The sequence below is a fragment of the Myotis nattereri genome (genome assembly GCF_964212035.1).
Source record: "Myotis nattereri genome assembly, chromosome: 20".
NCBI classification, from domain to species: domain Eukaryota; kingdom Metazoa; phylum Chordata; class Mammalia; order Chiroptera; family Vespertilionidae; genus Myotis; species Myotis nattereri.
In genome coordinates, this window is record NC_138096.1 from 4,225,531 (window position 1) to 4,241,996 (window position 16,466).

A 16,466-nucleotide genomic window follows, 5' to 3' on the forward strand; every position below is an offset into this window, starting at 1 on the left:
GGCAGCCGGCTTTACAGACGGAGCAGCAGGCAGAGAAGTGCTACCTGCCCGAGATCAAGAGGAAATGAGGGAGCCTCACAGGGTTGGCTCAGTGGTTAGAGCAGGGGTGGGCAAACTTTTTGACTCGAGGGCCACGATGGGTTCTTAAACTGGACCGGAGGGCCGGAACAAAAGCATGGATGGAGTGTGCGTGTGAACTAATATAAATTCAAAGTAAACATCATTACATAAAAGGGTACGGTCTTTTTTTTTCAATAGTTTTATTCATTTCAAACGGGCCGGATCTGGCCCGCGGGCCATAGTTTGCCCACGGCTGGGTTAGAGCATCGGCCTGCAGACTGAAAGGTCCCAGGTTCGGTGCCAGTCAAGGGCACGTGCCCGGCTCGATCCCCAGTGTGGGGTGTGCAGGAGGCAGCCGATCCATGGTTCTCTCTCATCAGTGATGTTTCTATCTCTCCCTCCCTCTTCCATCTTCTCTGAAATTAAAAATAATAATGATAATGATAATATATATTATCTGTGTTGGTCGGACAGTGGGCTGGCCCTGCACACAGGGCCGTTCTTATAGTCACACTAAGGCGGCATCTCTTTCCTCCTGGCACTTTGAGGTGGTCCTGCCATGGGGACAGTCGCCCTCTCAGGATCTTTAATATCTTCATATATAAAAGCCTAAGCGACTGGTCAACCGTTCGATCAGTCACTATGACACCCACTGACCACCAGGGGGCATATGCTCAACACACAGGCATGGAAACATGAAACAGACTGATGACTCTCAGAGGAGGGAGAAGGGGGAGGGCAGAAAGAGATTAACCAAAGTTCTTATAGACATACTAGAGGCCCAGTGCATGAATTCGTGCACCAGCGGGGTCCCTCAGCCTGAGCCTGCGGGGATTTGGCCAAAACCGGCAGTCCGGCAGCCACTGAGGGGTCCCGGATTGTGAGAGGGCGCAGGCCAGGCCTAGGGACCCCACCGGTGCATGAATTCGTGCACCGGGCCTCTAGTGAACATATTAAAAAGAGTAAGTGAGGGGCCTGGATTCTAACCCAGAGGTGGGCTGTTAGCCCTGCACTGCCCACCTCCCCATCATTTGTGCTCATTCTGCCTCTTCCTGGGACTCTCAGCAGCTCTCATCCAACGGACACGCCTTGGTTTGCATGTAGCTCCTGGGCCTCAGACTCCAGGCTGGTGGGGGCCATCCCTTCCCCCCACCGCTCATCCCCTCGGAGCAACCGCAGCCCAGCCCTCGCTCTGGTCAGAACCTGTGCACACCCTCTGCCCCCTCCCCCCCAGACTTGTGTGTGCGGTGCCCTTGCTCTGTCCACGCTGCCGTCCTGTCTGCTTGGCCCTGGCTCTGCCACGCCCACACCTGCCTCTTCCCATCATTGGCTCTGTGGGCAGGGAGCCCAGTTGGGAGCACCCCACCCAGCAGAGATGCAAAGTCTGGGCCTCCTCCTGCGTCCTGCTCCGTCTCACTGAGCCTGGGCGTGTCCTGGCCCCCGGGAGCCCTCGCGTCAGAATTCAGCTCTGCGGGTGCAGGGCCGGGCACGTTCACATCCCGACCTGCCGGGGCTCAGAGCTGCCCCACGTGGCGGAGTGGGGCTCAGGCTGCCCGACCCGCAGGCGTGGACCCGGGGTTGCCCCGCCCCTGCACACAGGAAGCAGCATCTCTTTCCTCCGGTCGCTTTGAGGTGGCCCTGCCACGGGGACAGTCGCCCTCTCCGGATCTTGGCAGGCCAGCCCGTCCTTGTTGGGTGCAGCCCAGAGAACAATCAAGAAATTCATTTTGCAGAGTCATGCACAGCACACCCAGGCCTGGCCATCCATCCCCCAGGGACACAGACAGGGGAAGTGACCCTCCATCCCGCTCACTCTCCCCTGACCTGCTGGTCCCCAGAGTGTGGTCCTCACATGTGCAGCTCAGCGTCACCCAGGGGCAGCCTTCCCTCCGATCACATCACTGCCCGAGGGGGACATCTGTCACCCAGTGAACCCACACAGACACACCATCCCCAGACGACATTGACATTAGGCCACTCTGGGTATAGAACACTCTATGGGTTTGCACAAAAGTGTCATGGCAACCCCTGACTTTTATTGTCTCCATTGTTTTTTAAAAAATATATATATGTATATATTTTATTGGTTTCAGAGAGGAAGGGAGAGGGAGAGAGAGAGATAGAAACATCCATGATGAGAGAGAATCATGGACCGGCTGCCTCCTGCACGCCCCACACTGGGGATGGAGCCTGCAACCCGGGCCTGTGCCCTGACCGGGAATCGAACCCTGACCTCCTGGTTTGTAGGTCGACGCTCAACCACACTGGCTGGGGCGTCTCCATAGTTTTGCCTTTTCCAAAATACAGTTGGAACCAGACAGTAGGTAGCTTTTTTAGTTTGACTTTTTTTTTACTTAGTGAAATGCATTTAGCGTTCCTCCATGTCTTTTCCTGCCTTATTAGCTCAGTTTTTAGCACGAATATTCCATTTATTTTTTTAGCAATAATACTCCAGTGTCCGGATGAGCCACAGTCAGTATACGTAGCCTTTCACCTACTGAAGGGCATCTGTGTGCAGGCTTCCCAGTGGACAGTGTCCGGCTCCTTTGGGTAAACGCCACGGAGCAGAATTGCTGGATCAGATGGAAAAGGCGGGTTGAGTTTTGTAAGAAAACGCTAGATCGTCTTCCAATGTGGCTGCACCACTTTGCATTCCCACCAGCAGCGAGTGAGGGTTCCCGTGGCTCCAAGTCCTTGTCAGCACTTGGTGTTGTCAGGGTTCCGGACTTGAGACGTGCTAATGGGCGTGTAGTGGCACCTCGTCATTGGTGCTTTAATTTGCATTTTCCCGATGACCACGGAGGTAGAGCATCTTTTAACGTTCGTATTTGCCATCCGTGTGTCTTCTTTGGTGAGGTGCCCACACGGTCCTGGGCCCATTTTTAAGTCACCTTTGCCCCTTTGGCAAGGGAGTTGTTTGTCTTTTTATTATTGAGTTGTCAGAGTTCTTTACACGTTTTAGACGCCAGCCCCTAATCAGATGTGTGCTCGGCAAATACGCTCTCCCGCTGTTGGTTGACTTGTCACTTTTTTTAAAAACATCTTTATTGATTTCAGAGAGGAATGGAAAGGAAAGAGAGAGAGAGAGAGAGAGAGAGAGAGAGAGAAAGAGAGAGAGAGAGAGAGAAAAACATCAATGATGAGAGACAATCATTGATTGGCTGCCTCCTGCACACCCCACACTGGGGATCGAGCCCAAACCCTGGCCATGTGCCCTGACCAGGAATTGAACCGTGACCTCCTGGTTCATAGGTCGATGCTCAACCACTGAGCCACACCGGCCGGACGACTTGTCACTTTCTTGATGGTGAGAAGCTTGTGCGTGTGCCTTTGGCCTCTGCCCGCCTTCCTGACACACTGCCTGGAGTCCTAACAGCCTAGCTCGCCTTCCCTCTCCCCACACGAGGGCTCACCTCCCAGGAAACTTGCCCGAGGAGCTGGGAACCGCTCGCATCGTCTCTTATATCTCAGGGCGGAGATGTTTTTCCTAGAGGCACACCGTCCATCCTTTCCTGAAAGCCAGGAGTCACGTGAAAGGCACCGTGAGTGTCCTGAACCCCATCCAAGTGTAAAACCGAACTCCAAGAGCGAGCAGCTCTCTGCTGTCCCACCAGAAGCGTCTCTGAGTGCGGGCAGGGCCCATGGAGCTGGGCTGCTGCTGGCTTCCTGCCGCTGCAGCTGCAAGACGCGGCGTCACTGGGCCGCGTGCACTGGAGGGTATATTTAGGTGCTTCTACTTACTGTTCCCAGAATAGCCATCGGTTTTTTGTTTCTCGGTCATCTTCTTCGTTATTTTTTTTTTTTAAATTTATTGATTGCAGAAAGGAAGGAAGAGAGAGAGAGAAATGATGAGAAAGAATCATGGGTTGACTGCCTCCTGCACGCCCCCTACTGGGGATCGAGCCTGCAACCCGGGCATGTGCCCTGACTGGGACTCGAACCGGGACCTCCTGGTTCGTAGGTGGACGCTCAACCACTGAGCCCCGCTGGCCGGGCTACATTTGGTATCTGTAATTAGCTCCAAGGACACTTGAGTTAACCCCTTTGAGCTTCCTCGTTCCCATCTTATTAATGAGTCGAACGCAGCCGCCAGGGGCTGTGGGAAATGTGTTCAGTCCTGCGAAGGCCCCTGCTGGAGACAGAGCCCCCCCCCCCCCCAGGGCCATCCTTCCTGCCCTCCGTGTCTTAGGTTGCTACTCGTCCCAAATTAGAAGTCCTCTGCCCGTCGCACATGCGATGCGGGCCGTTGGAATGAGCAGTCAAGGTTAAAGCCAAAATCGATGCGCTCTCTTGCATTTCCCATAACCCGGCCTCACACGGAGCTGCTGCCAGGCTCGGTCCTCAGGGCGGCAGGTGGGGAATTTGAGACTTGGCCGCGGCCTTGCACGTGCATAGACCGTTTGCTCTGGTTGGTGTGTGTTTTGTGTATCGTGTTCATTTCTGTTGTTTCGCCAGAGGAGCGGGCTCGCAGGAGGGGGCGAGGTGCAGGTGGAGAAGGGCCTGGTTTAGACAGGAGCAAGGGAGGAAAGGAAGCTCACGCGAGGGGGGAAGACGGAATTGCGCCACCGGTTGTCCATTTGACCAGTTCCTGGTCTTCCTGCCCTGGTGTCTTCATTCATTCATTCATTCATTCATTCACTCATTCATTCGTTTGTTTGTTCACGGTGCTTACAGAGCAAGGTCCCTGCCTCACCGCATTTTCAGCCTTAGCAGGAAGCCGAAGCAGGTGTACAAACAGCCCAGGGCAGGCAGAGGGGGTACAGATCACCCCAGGGCAGGCAGAGGGGGTACAGATCACCCCAGGGCAGGCAGAGGGGGTGCAAATAGCCCAGGGCAGGCAGAGGGGGTACAGATCACCCCTGGGCAGGCAGACAGGTGTACAAGAACCCCATTAGGGTCTTGGGACAAGTTCCCCATGAGAGGTGTGTGGTGTGGAGGCTACCACTAGAGGGCGCTGCAGAGACCCTTAAAAACCTTCCTGGGATATAGCCTGAGACAGCCCCGGAATCCCTGGCTTTGGGGGGCCCTCTGTCCATCCCAGCTGTTCCCGAGGGCAAGGAGGTCCACATCTGGCTACGAGAGGCGCTTCCAAGAACCACCCCCCCCCCCCCCGGAGACCTGGGTGTTTGCAGGCAGGACGTCCCCAGAAACAGCTGGTAGGTGCCAGGCTAGGGAGACCCCATCGCTCTGAGGTCACCCTCCACCTCCACCTCTCCACCGAGTTCCCTTTGGGGGCATGAGAACGACATCGTACAGTAGATAACCACTTGGACCCAGGAAACCGGGTAGCGTGGGCGCTTCTAAAGGTCTGGGGAAGGACATCACAGTCCCCACAAAACCTGCCTTCGTTCACCACGGAACCTTCAGGTTCCCGGCGGAGTCCTGGAACTGGAGCAGGTGGCTGGGCGTGCACAAATGAGACGCCCACAGGCCCTTGGATTTCTGGGGCCGCACGAACTCTGTGCACCCCAGCTGCAGGGGCAACTGAGGACGTACGGTTACTTGGCCAGTGACGCAATAGGTATGCCATTGCTTTTTTTAAAAAAAATATATTTGTATTGATTCCAGAGAGGAAGGGAGAGGGATAAAGAGATAGAAACAGCCCTAACCGGTTTGGCTCAGTGGATAGAGCGTCAGCCTGCGGACTGAAAGGTCCCAGGTTCAATTCCGGTCAAGGGCATGTACCTTGGTTGAGGGCACATCCCCAATGGGAGGTGTGCGGGAGGCAGCTGATCCATGTTTCTCTCTCATCGATGTTTCTAGCTCTCTATCCCTCTCCCTTCCATTCTGTAAAAAGTCAATAAAATTTATTTTTTTAAAAAAAGAGACACATCAGTGATGAGAAAGAATCATGGATCAGCTGCCTCCTGCACGCCCCCTACTGGGATCGAGCCCGCAACCCGGGCATGTGTCCGTGACCTTCAGGTTCATAGGTCGATGCTCAACCCCTGAGCCACGCCAACCTGGCTCTGTCATTGCTTTTTGGCCTGCATCCTTGGCCAGTAGGTTACAGCTGGGCCTGAGAGGGGGCAGGGAGTCCAGCCCCTGCAGAGGCGCATGCCAGTCCCGCTATGGCAACGGGAACCCGGAGCGGGGCGCACATGCAGCTATCTCTGTCCCCCAGGTCGTGGGGCCTGGCTGGACTGGGGCCGTGGGCAGCGCTGAAACCTCCTGGGACCTTTGCTCTCTTGTGGCTGCTCTGTTGCTACAGCCTTGGCCTCATTTTTTTCCCCCAAAAGAGCCGTCGCCAGGGGCCACACGGAATCATGTGCCCGTACCCCTGGCCGGTTTGCTCAGTGGATAGAGCAGCCTGTGGATTGAAGGGTCCCGGGTTGGATTCCGGTCAAGGGCACGGACCTCAGTTGCGGGCTCCTCCCTGGCCCCGGTCCCCGGCCCTGGTCAGGGCACCTGCAGGAGGCAACCAATCTATGTGTTTCTCTCACATCGATATTTCTCTCCTTTTCCCTCCCAATTCCACTCTCTCTAAAAAGCAGTGGGGAAACATACGAGGGTGAGGATTAAAAGAGAATAAAGATGTCCCCGCGGAAGTGAATGCGCGCCTGGGGAGCCTTCCTTTTGCCGGCTCTTCCCGCAAACCAGCTGCAGAGAGAGGCGGCCACTCTCCAGCTAAACCTGTGGAGCCCCGAGGTCAAGTTCTCGGGGTCCCCTCCAGCGCGCCGGGACCCATCAGGGCTGACCCAGGAGCCGGTGGCTGCAGCCAGGACCCAGCTGGGCTGGAGGGAGACGCTGGCTGCGCGGTGGGCGGGGGCGGGGCAGGTGCGCCGGGTGGGCGTGGGGCGCGCCCTTGGCCGTGACGTCGGAGTTCGCAGCAGCCCCGGCGGGAGGCGTGCGCGCCTGGAGCGGCGGAGCGGCGGCCGGGAAGATGCGCTCCGCGGGGCCAGGGCAGCTGCAGTGAGCGCAGCGGCGGGAGGGGGACCGGAGCGCTGGCCGCCGGCAGGGCCTGCCGGGTGGAGGCCGCGGGCACCCGGGGCGCTCGGCCGGCCCCAGGATGTAGGCGCTCGCGACTCCCGCGGGCGGACGGCTCACCATGAAGAAGCATTCGGCCCGGGTGGCTCCGCTCAGCGCCTGCAACAGTCCGGTGCTGACCCTCACCAAAGTGGAAGGTAGGGGCGCGGGCGGGGCCGGGGGTCTGCACCCCAGCGGGGTCGCCCCCTTTCCCCGCCACAGGGCCATGGGGCGCCAGGCCTGGGGGGGGGGGGGCTGCCAGCTCCGGGGGAGACGTCCCCGCAGTGCAGCTGCCTGCGGAGGCGGCACCTGGCAGCTCTGGCGCCCTGAGCTGCAGCGCGGTCCACAGGCAGCCGGGGTGCGCCTCACAGCGCGCAGCTCCTTGGTGCAGGCCCCTCCCGCCCCCCGCACATCTGGCACATCTGGCAGCGCAGCAGCGGGGCCTCGGCTCCTTCCTGGCGTGGCCTGGGCACTCACTGGGCAGCTGAGCAGGAGGGGCTCACCCGGACACTAGCCAGTGTCCCCCACGCTCACGCACGCTGGCGTCCCTGGTCCCTGGTTTGGAGCATCTCCTGCTCCACGCAGAGCCAGGTGTTGCTGAGCCGGGAGAGGGCCGGTGGCTGCCCAGGCTGAGCTGTGCTGTGACCTCCCAGCCCCAGCTGCTGGGGGACAGGCAGGGAGAGCAAGGCCACCCGCATGGAAATGCGTTCTGGCCCCCAGTCGGGCTGTGGAGTGGAGCAGGGACCCGGAGAGGGAGCCTGACTCAGACCTAGCTGCCACCTGCCTGAGTGTGGGAGCTCGCTCTCCCATGTGGAGAAGGGGGGAGCAGAGAGAGACCCCCCCCTCCCCTCAGCGCTTGCTCCCCTCCCAGGAGGCAGAGGTGGGATGAGAGAGCTGGCCAGGTTGTCCGGGGTGAGGGCTGGGAAGGGCCAGTCCATGAGTGGGGAGCAGAACACAGACCCCTCACGCCTGGCCCGCGTGGCTCAGTGGTTGAGTGTCAGCCTATGAACCAGGAGGTCACGGTTCGATTCCCGGTCAGGGCACAGGCCCGCGTTGCAGGCTCAATCCCCACCCAGTGTGGGGCGTGCAGGAGGCGGCCGATCCAGGATTCTCCCTCATCGTGGATGTTTCTATCTCTCTCCCTCTCCCTTCTTCTCTGAAATCAATACAAATATATTTTTTTAAAAAAACAAAGAAAGAAAGCAGACCCCTCAGTTAAGGTCCTGGGACCCTGAGCTAGCAGCCCCGTGTGAGCCGCGTGCAGGGTGGCCCCGGCTCCTGCCTGCTCCCGGGACTGCAGGCGGGACTTGGGACCTTTCCTGCGAGAGCGCTCACCTGTTGCAAGGAGACTGAAGACAGAGACAAGACGGAGGCTTGTGGGCAGAGGCTGCCTGTGCCATCCTCGTGCCGTGTGCCCATCCTACAGATGAGGACGGTGAGGCCCAGACATGTGGCTTGGTTGGTGGGGAAGCAGGATGGTCACCCAGGGCTGGCGGGTCAGAACATCGTTTTGCACTAACTTGCGACCACTTACCTACGTCTCATTTTCTGTCTTTAGGGGGTTGGTTTTTTTTTTTTTCCCCTCGTCGCTTTGGTTCAGTGTGGCTCTGGGTGTATCTGTTGGAGCTGTGTGCGCCTTGCGTGCCTGCCTGGGAGTGGTGACTCATCCTGTTTGGCCGCGGATGCGCAGGGCGCGGGGGTCCCCACACTGCGGCTGTCTGTGTGATGGCAGAGAGACGGCCGGGAGTATTTATTAGCTGCGGAGTGTTTCTAACAAGGAGGGGGGTGCGGGGAGGCACCAGCGTGTGGGGGACACATAAACCTAAAATAGGCAACGTGCTGCGTGGTGGGACTCCGGCGTGGGAGGTGGGGAGGATGACTTCATTTACCCAGCAGGCACCTCACCGGGCCCCACTCCGTGGCCTCCGTGCACTGAGCAAGGCCGTGGGATTGCAGGAATGAACGATAGTGGCTTCGTTCTCTCTCTCTCTCTTTTTTTTTTAATATATTTTATTGATTTTTTACAGAGGAAGGGAGAGAGAGAGTTAGAAACACCGATGAGAGAGAAACATCGATCAGCTGCCTCCTGCACACCTCCTACTGGGGATGTGCCCGCAACCCAGGTACATGCCCTTGACCGGAATCGAACCCGGGACCCTTCAGTCCGCAGGCCGACACTCTATCCACTGAGCCAAACCGGTTTCGGCTGCTTCGTTCTCTTAAGGACGTTTCAGGCTAGTGGGGAAAAGTGCATAGATAATTAGTTGTCTAGTAGTTATAGGTAGATTAGTTAACTGGTACATATGCATAGGTTAGCTATCTAGTGCATGCATATAGGTAGATTAGTTATCTAGTAATATAGATTAGCTCTCTGGTACATATGCATAGGTTAGCTATCTAGTGCCTATAGGTAGATTAGTTATCCAGTAATATAGATTAGCTATCTGGTACATATGCATAGGTTAGCTATCTAGCAATATAGATTAGCTATCTAGTGCATATAGGTAGATTAGTTATCCAGTAATATAGATAGGTTAGCTATCTAGTGCATATAGATTAGTTATCTGGTACATAAGAGATAGATTAGCTATCTATCTGGTGCCTAAAGGTACACTAGTTATCTAGTGCATAAGAGACAGGTTAGTTATCTAGTACATAAGAGATAGGTTAGCTATCTATCTAGTGCCTATAGGTAGACTAGTTATCTAGTGCATAAGAGATAGGTTAGTTATCCACTGCACATAGGTAAATTAGTTGTCTAATACAGGTAGTATGTTCTGGTTCAGAGCTGAAAACAGTGTCCCAGGGACACTGATCATTGAGCAATCTGAGGAGGCTTCCCTGAGGAGGCGGCCTTCTGAGGTAGAGGCGTAGCAGCTGAGGTGAGACTTGTCAGGTGCAGAGGGAGGGGAGTGGCCGTTTGGGCAGGAGTGGCGGGGGTGCGTGGGCCCGGCCCAGGGCACTTGGAGGATGGGGCTTGAGGCTTGAACCATGGTACCAGCCGGGTGGATGGCGTGCCCTCTCTGACAGCCACTCTTGTTTTCATGTCCTCATCCTGGCTTTCCCATCGAGCACAGACACTGGACATTAATCAGCGACACATCCTCGTAGAGTGGTATTTCCTGGGATCGTCTGTATTCCCATCTCTCTATATAAAAGCCTAATGTGCAAATTGTCCCTGTGGCAGTTCCATCAGGAGACAGATCACTCGCTATGATGTGCGCTGACCACCAGCGGGGGGCACGGAACAAAAGAAGGCTGCAGCCTGCAGCTGGGGAAGGGAGGCCCTGATCGGCCCCGAGAACCAGCCAGGCCTAGGGACCCTACCTGTGCATGAATTTCATGCACCGGGTCTCTAGTATTCAATAAAAGAGCGGTACAATAAATCCCCCTGGAGGCCAGCGGCAGGTCGCCTGTGGAGAGAGTGAGGCTGTGGGGTCAGATGGACAGGAGGCGGTGCCCACGGCTTGTGCTCAACCAGTTCCTGTGGCTAGTGATCCCAGCTCTTTGAGCGGCACTTCTCTCATGTGCAGAAGAGGATGACAGGATGTCCCTCTTATTTTCCTTTTTAAAATATATTTTTATTGATTTCATAGAGGAAGGGAGAGGGAGAGAGAGAAACATCAATGATGAGAGAGAATCATCGATAGGCTGCCTCCTGCACACCCCACACTGGGGATGGAGCCCACAACCCGGGCCTGTGCCCTGACCAGGAATCGAACCGTGACCTCCTGGTTCATAGGTCGACACTCAACCACTGAGCCACACCGGCCGGGGCTTCCTGGGGTTTCCGTGCTGCCTACGAGGGAGGCTGCCTGCTTACAAGGGTCAGACTTCTTCTCCGCCTTCCTCTCCCCGGTCCCTCCCCCTGCATGTGGCCGTCGGGATTTAATGCTTGCCCATTCATCCCCCCGGCCCCCACCATCTCTCTCTTTCACCTGACTTGTCACCCTGCCTTCACCACCTCCTTGCCTGCTCTGCACCTGGCCGGGAAGGCCCCTGCCCCGCGGCGGTGGCTCAGTGGTTGAGCGGCAACCTATGAACCAGGAGGTCACGGTGGATTCCCGGGCACAGCAGGGGTTTTTCAACAGCCGGTGTTTCTGTAAACGGAGGCCGGAGGCTGTTCCTGGGACAGGCCCGGGGTTGGGAGGCTGTTCCCGGGACAGGCCCCGGGTTGCCCCAACCCGAGAGGAGGGTGATGATGCAGCGACGGGCCGGGGGAGGGAGAGGGGGTGGTTGGCCTTGAAAAGCGGGAATGGATGACAGGCAGAGACAGGGAGGTGTGGGGACGCGGGAGGGAAGCCAGGGACCTGAGCTGGCCGCCTTCTCGGGAGGTGGGAAGTGGCGGGGACGGGTGGCAGGCGCGGCTGAGGTTCAGCCTGCGGGGGAGCCAGGAGAGATGTCACCCTTAAAAGCCTTTCTGGCGAGGGATTCGTTCTCGTTCTCGGTGGTGAAGACCTCGTGTGGCTCGGGGAGGCGTGCGGAGGGAGGGACGCCGGTGGCGGGTCGCGACTCGCATGTCAGTCCCAGCTCCCCGAGCTGATGAGCCATCGGACTGGAGCCCAGCCCTCCGGAGCTGATGAGCCATCGGACTGGAGCCCGGCCCTCGCTCTCCTGAGACGAGACGGGAGGAGACAGGCCTCACGCCGGCTGTCAGCAGAGACATGGCGCACGCCTACTGAGTCACTTACGAGCAGAGCTCGGGGGCGTGACCCGGGGCCACTGAGAAATGGGGCTGTGTGTGCCTGTGTGTGTGTGTGTGCCTGCGTGTGTGCCTGTGCCTATGCATGGGTGGGCTTGTGTGTGCATGTGTGCGTGTGCATGTTGCATGCATGTGTCTGTGTGTACGGATGTGTGTGCGTGTGTGCCCGTGTGCATTGTGTTTGTGTAGGTGTGTGCAGGTGTGTGTGTGTTTCTGTGGTGTGCTTGTGTGTGTGTGCCTATGCATGTTTGAATTTGTATGTGTATGTTTGTGTGTGTGTGTATGTGTGTGCCTGCTTGTGTATGTGTGTGCCTGCTTAGACATGTGTGTGCGTTTGTGCAGATGTGTGCTTGCATTTGTGTGTGCATGTATGGGGTGTGTGCGTTTGTGCATGTGTGCCTGAGTGTGTGTGTGTGTGTGTGTGTGTGTGTGTGTGTGTAAGCTGTGGTTTGCAGGTAAAAGGCCTCGGCAGGCCCCGGGCATCCCGTGCATGCCTCGTTTCCCATCACCTGTTGCTCCGCCGGCGCCGGCACCTGCCACGCCACCAGGGGCAGCAAGTTTAGTCCCGCCTCCTGCACAGCTCCCCCGATGCCCACGTCGCACGTAAATTCACTGAGCAGGGATTTAACGAGTGGATGGCATCAACAAAACCCAAACTGCATTTTTGGGAGCTGAATTACACTTGCAAATGGCCCTCAACAAAAGCTTCCCTCCAAGCTCCTTATTTTGCAAAAGCTCGTCCTGAATGGGCTTGCACGTTGTTGATCAACACATGGGAAATGGTCCTCTTCCCCTGGGGCTGGCCTGGATAAAAAGGGGGGGGCTCTAGTTCCCAGAGCAGCATCAGCCGTGTCCTCTTGGGGTGCACTGTCTGCCTCATGTCCCACGGGAGGTGCCAATAAATCTTTGTTGGATCAGAGGCCCCCAAACCTAACCGGTCCGCCCAAGAGAAATGACAACATATACGTCACACCGAGACATGTATGTGAGGGTTCCTGGCGGCATGAGTCACAGGAGCCAGAAACTGGGAGCAACACACGTGCCCCTCCAGGGACGAATGGATGCACACAGCGCAGGCTGTCCGCCATGCGGAATGACGGGCGCTGCCTGGCCAGTGTGGCTCAGTGGTTGAGCATCGACCCATGAACCAAGAGGTCGCTGGCTTGATTCCTGGTCAGGGCACATACTTGGGTTGTGGGCTCGATCCCCAGTAGGGGGCGTGCAGGAGGCAGCCAATTGATGATTCTCTCTTACCAGTGTTTCTATCTTTCTCTCTCCCTGTCCTTTCCTCTCTCTCTCTCTCTCTCAAAAAAAAAAACAAACCACAAAATAGATAAAAACATAAAAAGAAAAAAAGAATGACTGACACAGGCTACAGCATGGGTGAACCCCGGTGCCATTATGATAAGTGAAGGAATCGGGTGCAAAGGCCTGCATGGTCTGAGTGTCCAGAATCGCCGAACCTGCAGAGGTAGAGACCAGATTTGTGGTGGCTGGGAGCTGGGGTAGACCTGGGGCGTGATTGCAAACGGGCATGAGGCTCATCCTGAAGTGATGGGATGTTCCAAGACGGGGTAGTGGGGATGGCTTCACCCTTCCGTTAATTTACTAAAATCCATGAACTGTGCCCATCCGAGTGAAGTTTTTAAAAATATATTTTGATTTATTTCAGAGAGGAAGGGAGAGGGAGAGAGATAGAAACATCAGTGATGAGGGAGAATCATGGATCGCCCGCCTCCTGCACGCCCCGCACTGGGGATCGAGCCCAGAACCCGGGCCTGTGCCTTGACGGGGAATTGAACCGTGACCTCCTGGTTCAGAGGTCAACGCTCAACCACTGAGCCACGCCGGCCGGGCAAACAGACGGTCTTGAATCAAGATTTTGCCTCATAGAGTTAAAGGGTGTCCCAAAATTCACGCAAGATTTGAAGTTTGCATGAGCATTAACAACAACAACAAAAAATAAAAGCCTAATTTTACTTGGTTTATTGAATCAGATTCTAATATCTGTTGCCCTTTGATTTCAATCCCTTCCATTTGATAAGCATCACCAAGTGCCAATGATGGCCCAGGAGCAGGGACAAGGAAGACCAATGAAGACCACGGATTTGCGTATGTGCTATTCCATACATAACCCTATACTGTATGCTTTATGAATCAATAAAAAATTTACAATTTTTAATTATAAACCTGTGTTTTCTATCAGCATTACTTCTTGCGTGAATTTTGGGACACCCTTTAGTATGTTCCAGACACCATGCTATGCAACACCTGGTTTAAGGCTGTTAAAGCTGCTTAAAGCTTTACTTCAAGTGTAAACAAAATAGATAAGTTTGACCCCAGGGTAGTCTGTCCTCCCCGCCTCACCCCTGGAGGGGAGACAACCTCCTAGCGCCGTGGGCCCCGGGGCTGCGGGCCTGGTGCCAGGCCAGCGGGAAAGGCCAGCCCGCCCGCTCCCGGGAGTCCCCATCCATCCGCCCGTGGCTGCCCCCGATGCAAGGCACAGCTCTGTTTAAGTTCCCGGCTGACCGACACGCACACTCCGGAATGAAAAGCAGACACTGGGAAAGAACGCCGTGCCGCGGCCTGTGGGAACGGGGTGCCGCCGATCCAGAAGTTACACGCTCGGGGGGTGCGTGGCCGGCCTCGCCCAGCGCCAGCTGCCCGCCGCGGTTTCTAAGTAACGCTCCCAAGCGGGAGGAAGGCCGGCCGGGCGGGAGGCAGGAAGCCAGTTAGAGCAAATGAAGAGAGAAGAGGGCCCTGGCCGGTGTGGCTCAATGGATAGAGCGCCGGCCTGGGGACTGCAGGGCCCCGGGTTCGATTCCGGTCAAGGGCACGGCACCTGGTCGGGGCGCGTGCAGGAGGCAACCCAAGGATGCGTTTCTCTGACATCGATATTTCTCTCTGTCTTTCCCTCTCTCTTCCACTCTCCCTAAAAATCCATGGGAAAATACCCTCAGGTGAGGGTTTAAAAAAAGAGAGAGAAGAGGGAGCCCAGCCAGTGTGCCCAGTGGTTAGCGCCAACCAGGCCGTTCAGTGGTTAGCGCCAACCAGGTGGAGAATCTCAGTATCTGTGCCTTTAAGTACTGGACAGGGAGGGGCTTCGGGGCAGGTCCTGGGAGCGTTCAGAGGTCCAGGCATGAGGCCTCCTCAGGTGGGAACCCAGCCCCCAGCACCGCCCCGACCCAGGCCCGGGAGCACAGCAGCACCCGGAGCCCACGCAGGCTACACGCTGCCCTCCAGCCGTCTGTGTGTCCTGGGGGAATGGGGGGGGGGTGGCATCCCAAGGCCAAGGCCACGCACACAGGCCACCTGTTGGGATGCAGATTCGGGGTCTGGGGTTGTGGGTGGGGCCCGAGATTGTGCATTTATGTCCAACAAGCGGGGGTCGGGGTGGTGGGGGTGCTGCTGCTGCCCGTGGGCCACAGGTGGGGGGTCAGGGTTCTGGAGATCAGGAACACCCGAGAAAATGTCTCTATTTTTATTTAAAATTTTATTTTATTGTTTAAAGCATTACAGATAGTAAGTAGTACATATGTCTCCTTCCCCCCCCACCCATTGACCTTCCCCCGGCCTCCCCTAAAATGTCTCTATTTTTTAAAATATATTTTTATTGATTTCAGAGAGGAAGGGAGAGGGGCATCCATGATGAGAGAGGATCATGGATCGGCTGCCTCCTGCACCCCCCCACTGGGGATGGAGCCCGCAGCCCGGGCCTGTGCCCTGACCGGGAATCGAACCGTGACCTCCTGGTTCCTAGGTCGAGGCTCAACCCCTGAGCCCCACCCACCGGTCGGCCAGGTGATGACGTCCATTTAAGTGTCCTTTAGGGAGGCTGCCAAAGGCCCCTCCCGTGTCCTCCTGGGCGGCCGGCCATGACCCTGGTCTGTTTTGTGTCAAAAAGCTGCCTCCACACACCCTGTCCCTCCCCTCCCCAGGGTGTCTCGCCTTGGCCTTGGCCATGGCTGTGGGTGGGGCGGGTGCCCCGTTCCGGGAAGATGTGGAGCCCGCTGACCTGAGCGCCTTCTCTCCGCAGGGGAGGAGCGCCCCCGGGAGGGCCCGGCCCCCGCGGAGGCCCCGGCGGCGGGCTCGGAGGCCGGGCGGGGGAGCCGCCGCTGCTGCCGCTGCTCGGGGCCGGGGCTGCGCAAGCTGGGCTGGGGGCTGGCGGTGGTGCTGAGCGTGTGCACCTCCTGGGCCGGCGCCACGCAGCTCGCCAAGCGCACCTTCCGCACCTTCGACGCGCCCTTCACCCTGACCTGGTTCGCCACCTCCTGGAACTGCCTGTTCTTCCCGCTGTACTACGTGGGCCACGCGTGCAAGGCCCCGGAGCGGCCGTCGGTGAGGCAGCGGTACAGGTGGGTCTCCCACGGGGGCGGGCAGGCTCCTGGGGATGGGCTGGGGCAGACCTGACAAGTCGGGGGTCCCCCCCCCATGTCTTAGTGGGACGGCCGAATTCTCTCTCCCTCCCCGCCCCCCCCTCCTCTGGGGTGATGAACACCCGCTCCTCCACCTCCAGCCCCTCCCTCCACCCCCCCCATTCACCCCCCCAGGCCTGGGAGCTCCTTTATATGAAGCAGGAGAGGCAGGCAGCATCTTCTAAAATGGCCGAGAGCAGCGGTCGCCAACCGGTGGTCCGTGAGGTCCGAAAGATTGGCGACCACTGACCTAGAGCATGCTGGGCTGGTGTGGCTCAGTGGTTGAGCATCAACCTAGGAACCAGGAGGTCACTGCTGGATTC

General features: G+C 57.3%; 1 protein-coding gene across 2 annotated transcripts in view; it reads left to right on the top strand.

Moving 5' to 3' along the window:
- SLC35F3 (solute carrier family 35 member F3) overlaps positions 1-16,466 on the top strand; it is a 53,585-nt gene that overhangs the window by 17,997 nt on the left and 19,122 nt on the right. The window contains exons 1-2 of one of the 2 annotated variants that reach the window (XM_081114604.1): positions 6,942-7,184; positions 15,765-16,083. In XM_081114604.1, the coding sequence (XP_080970730.1) occupies positions 7,109-7,184; positions 15,765-16,083 (395 nt within the window). In that variant the 5' untranslated portion in view covers positions 6,942-7,108. Of the gene's footprint in view, positions 1-6,941; positions 7,185-15,764; positions 16,084-16,466 lie in introns of those variants that run through there. The other variant, XM_081114603.1, reaches the window with a different exon arrangement.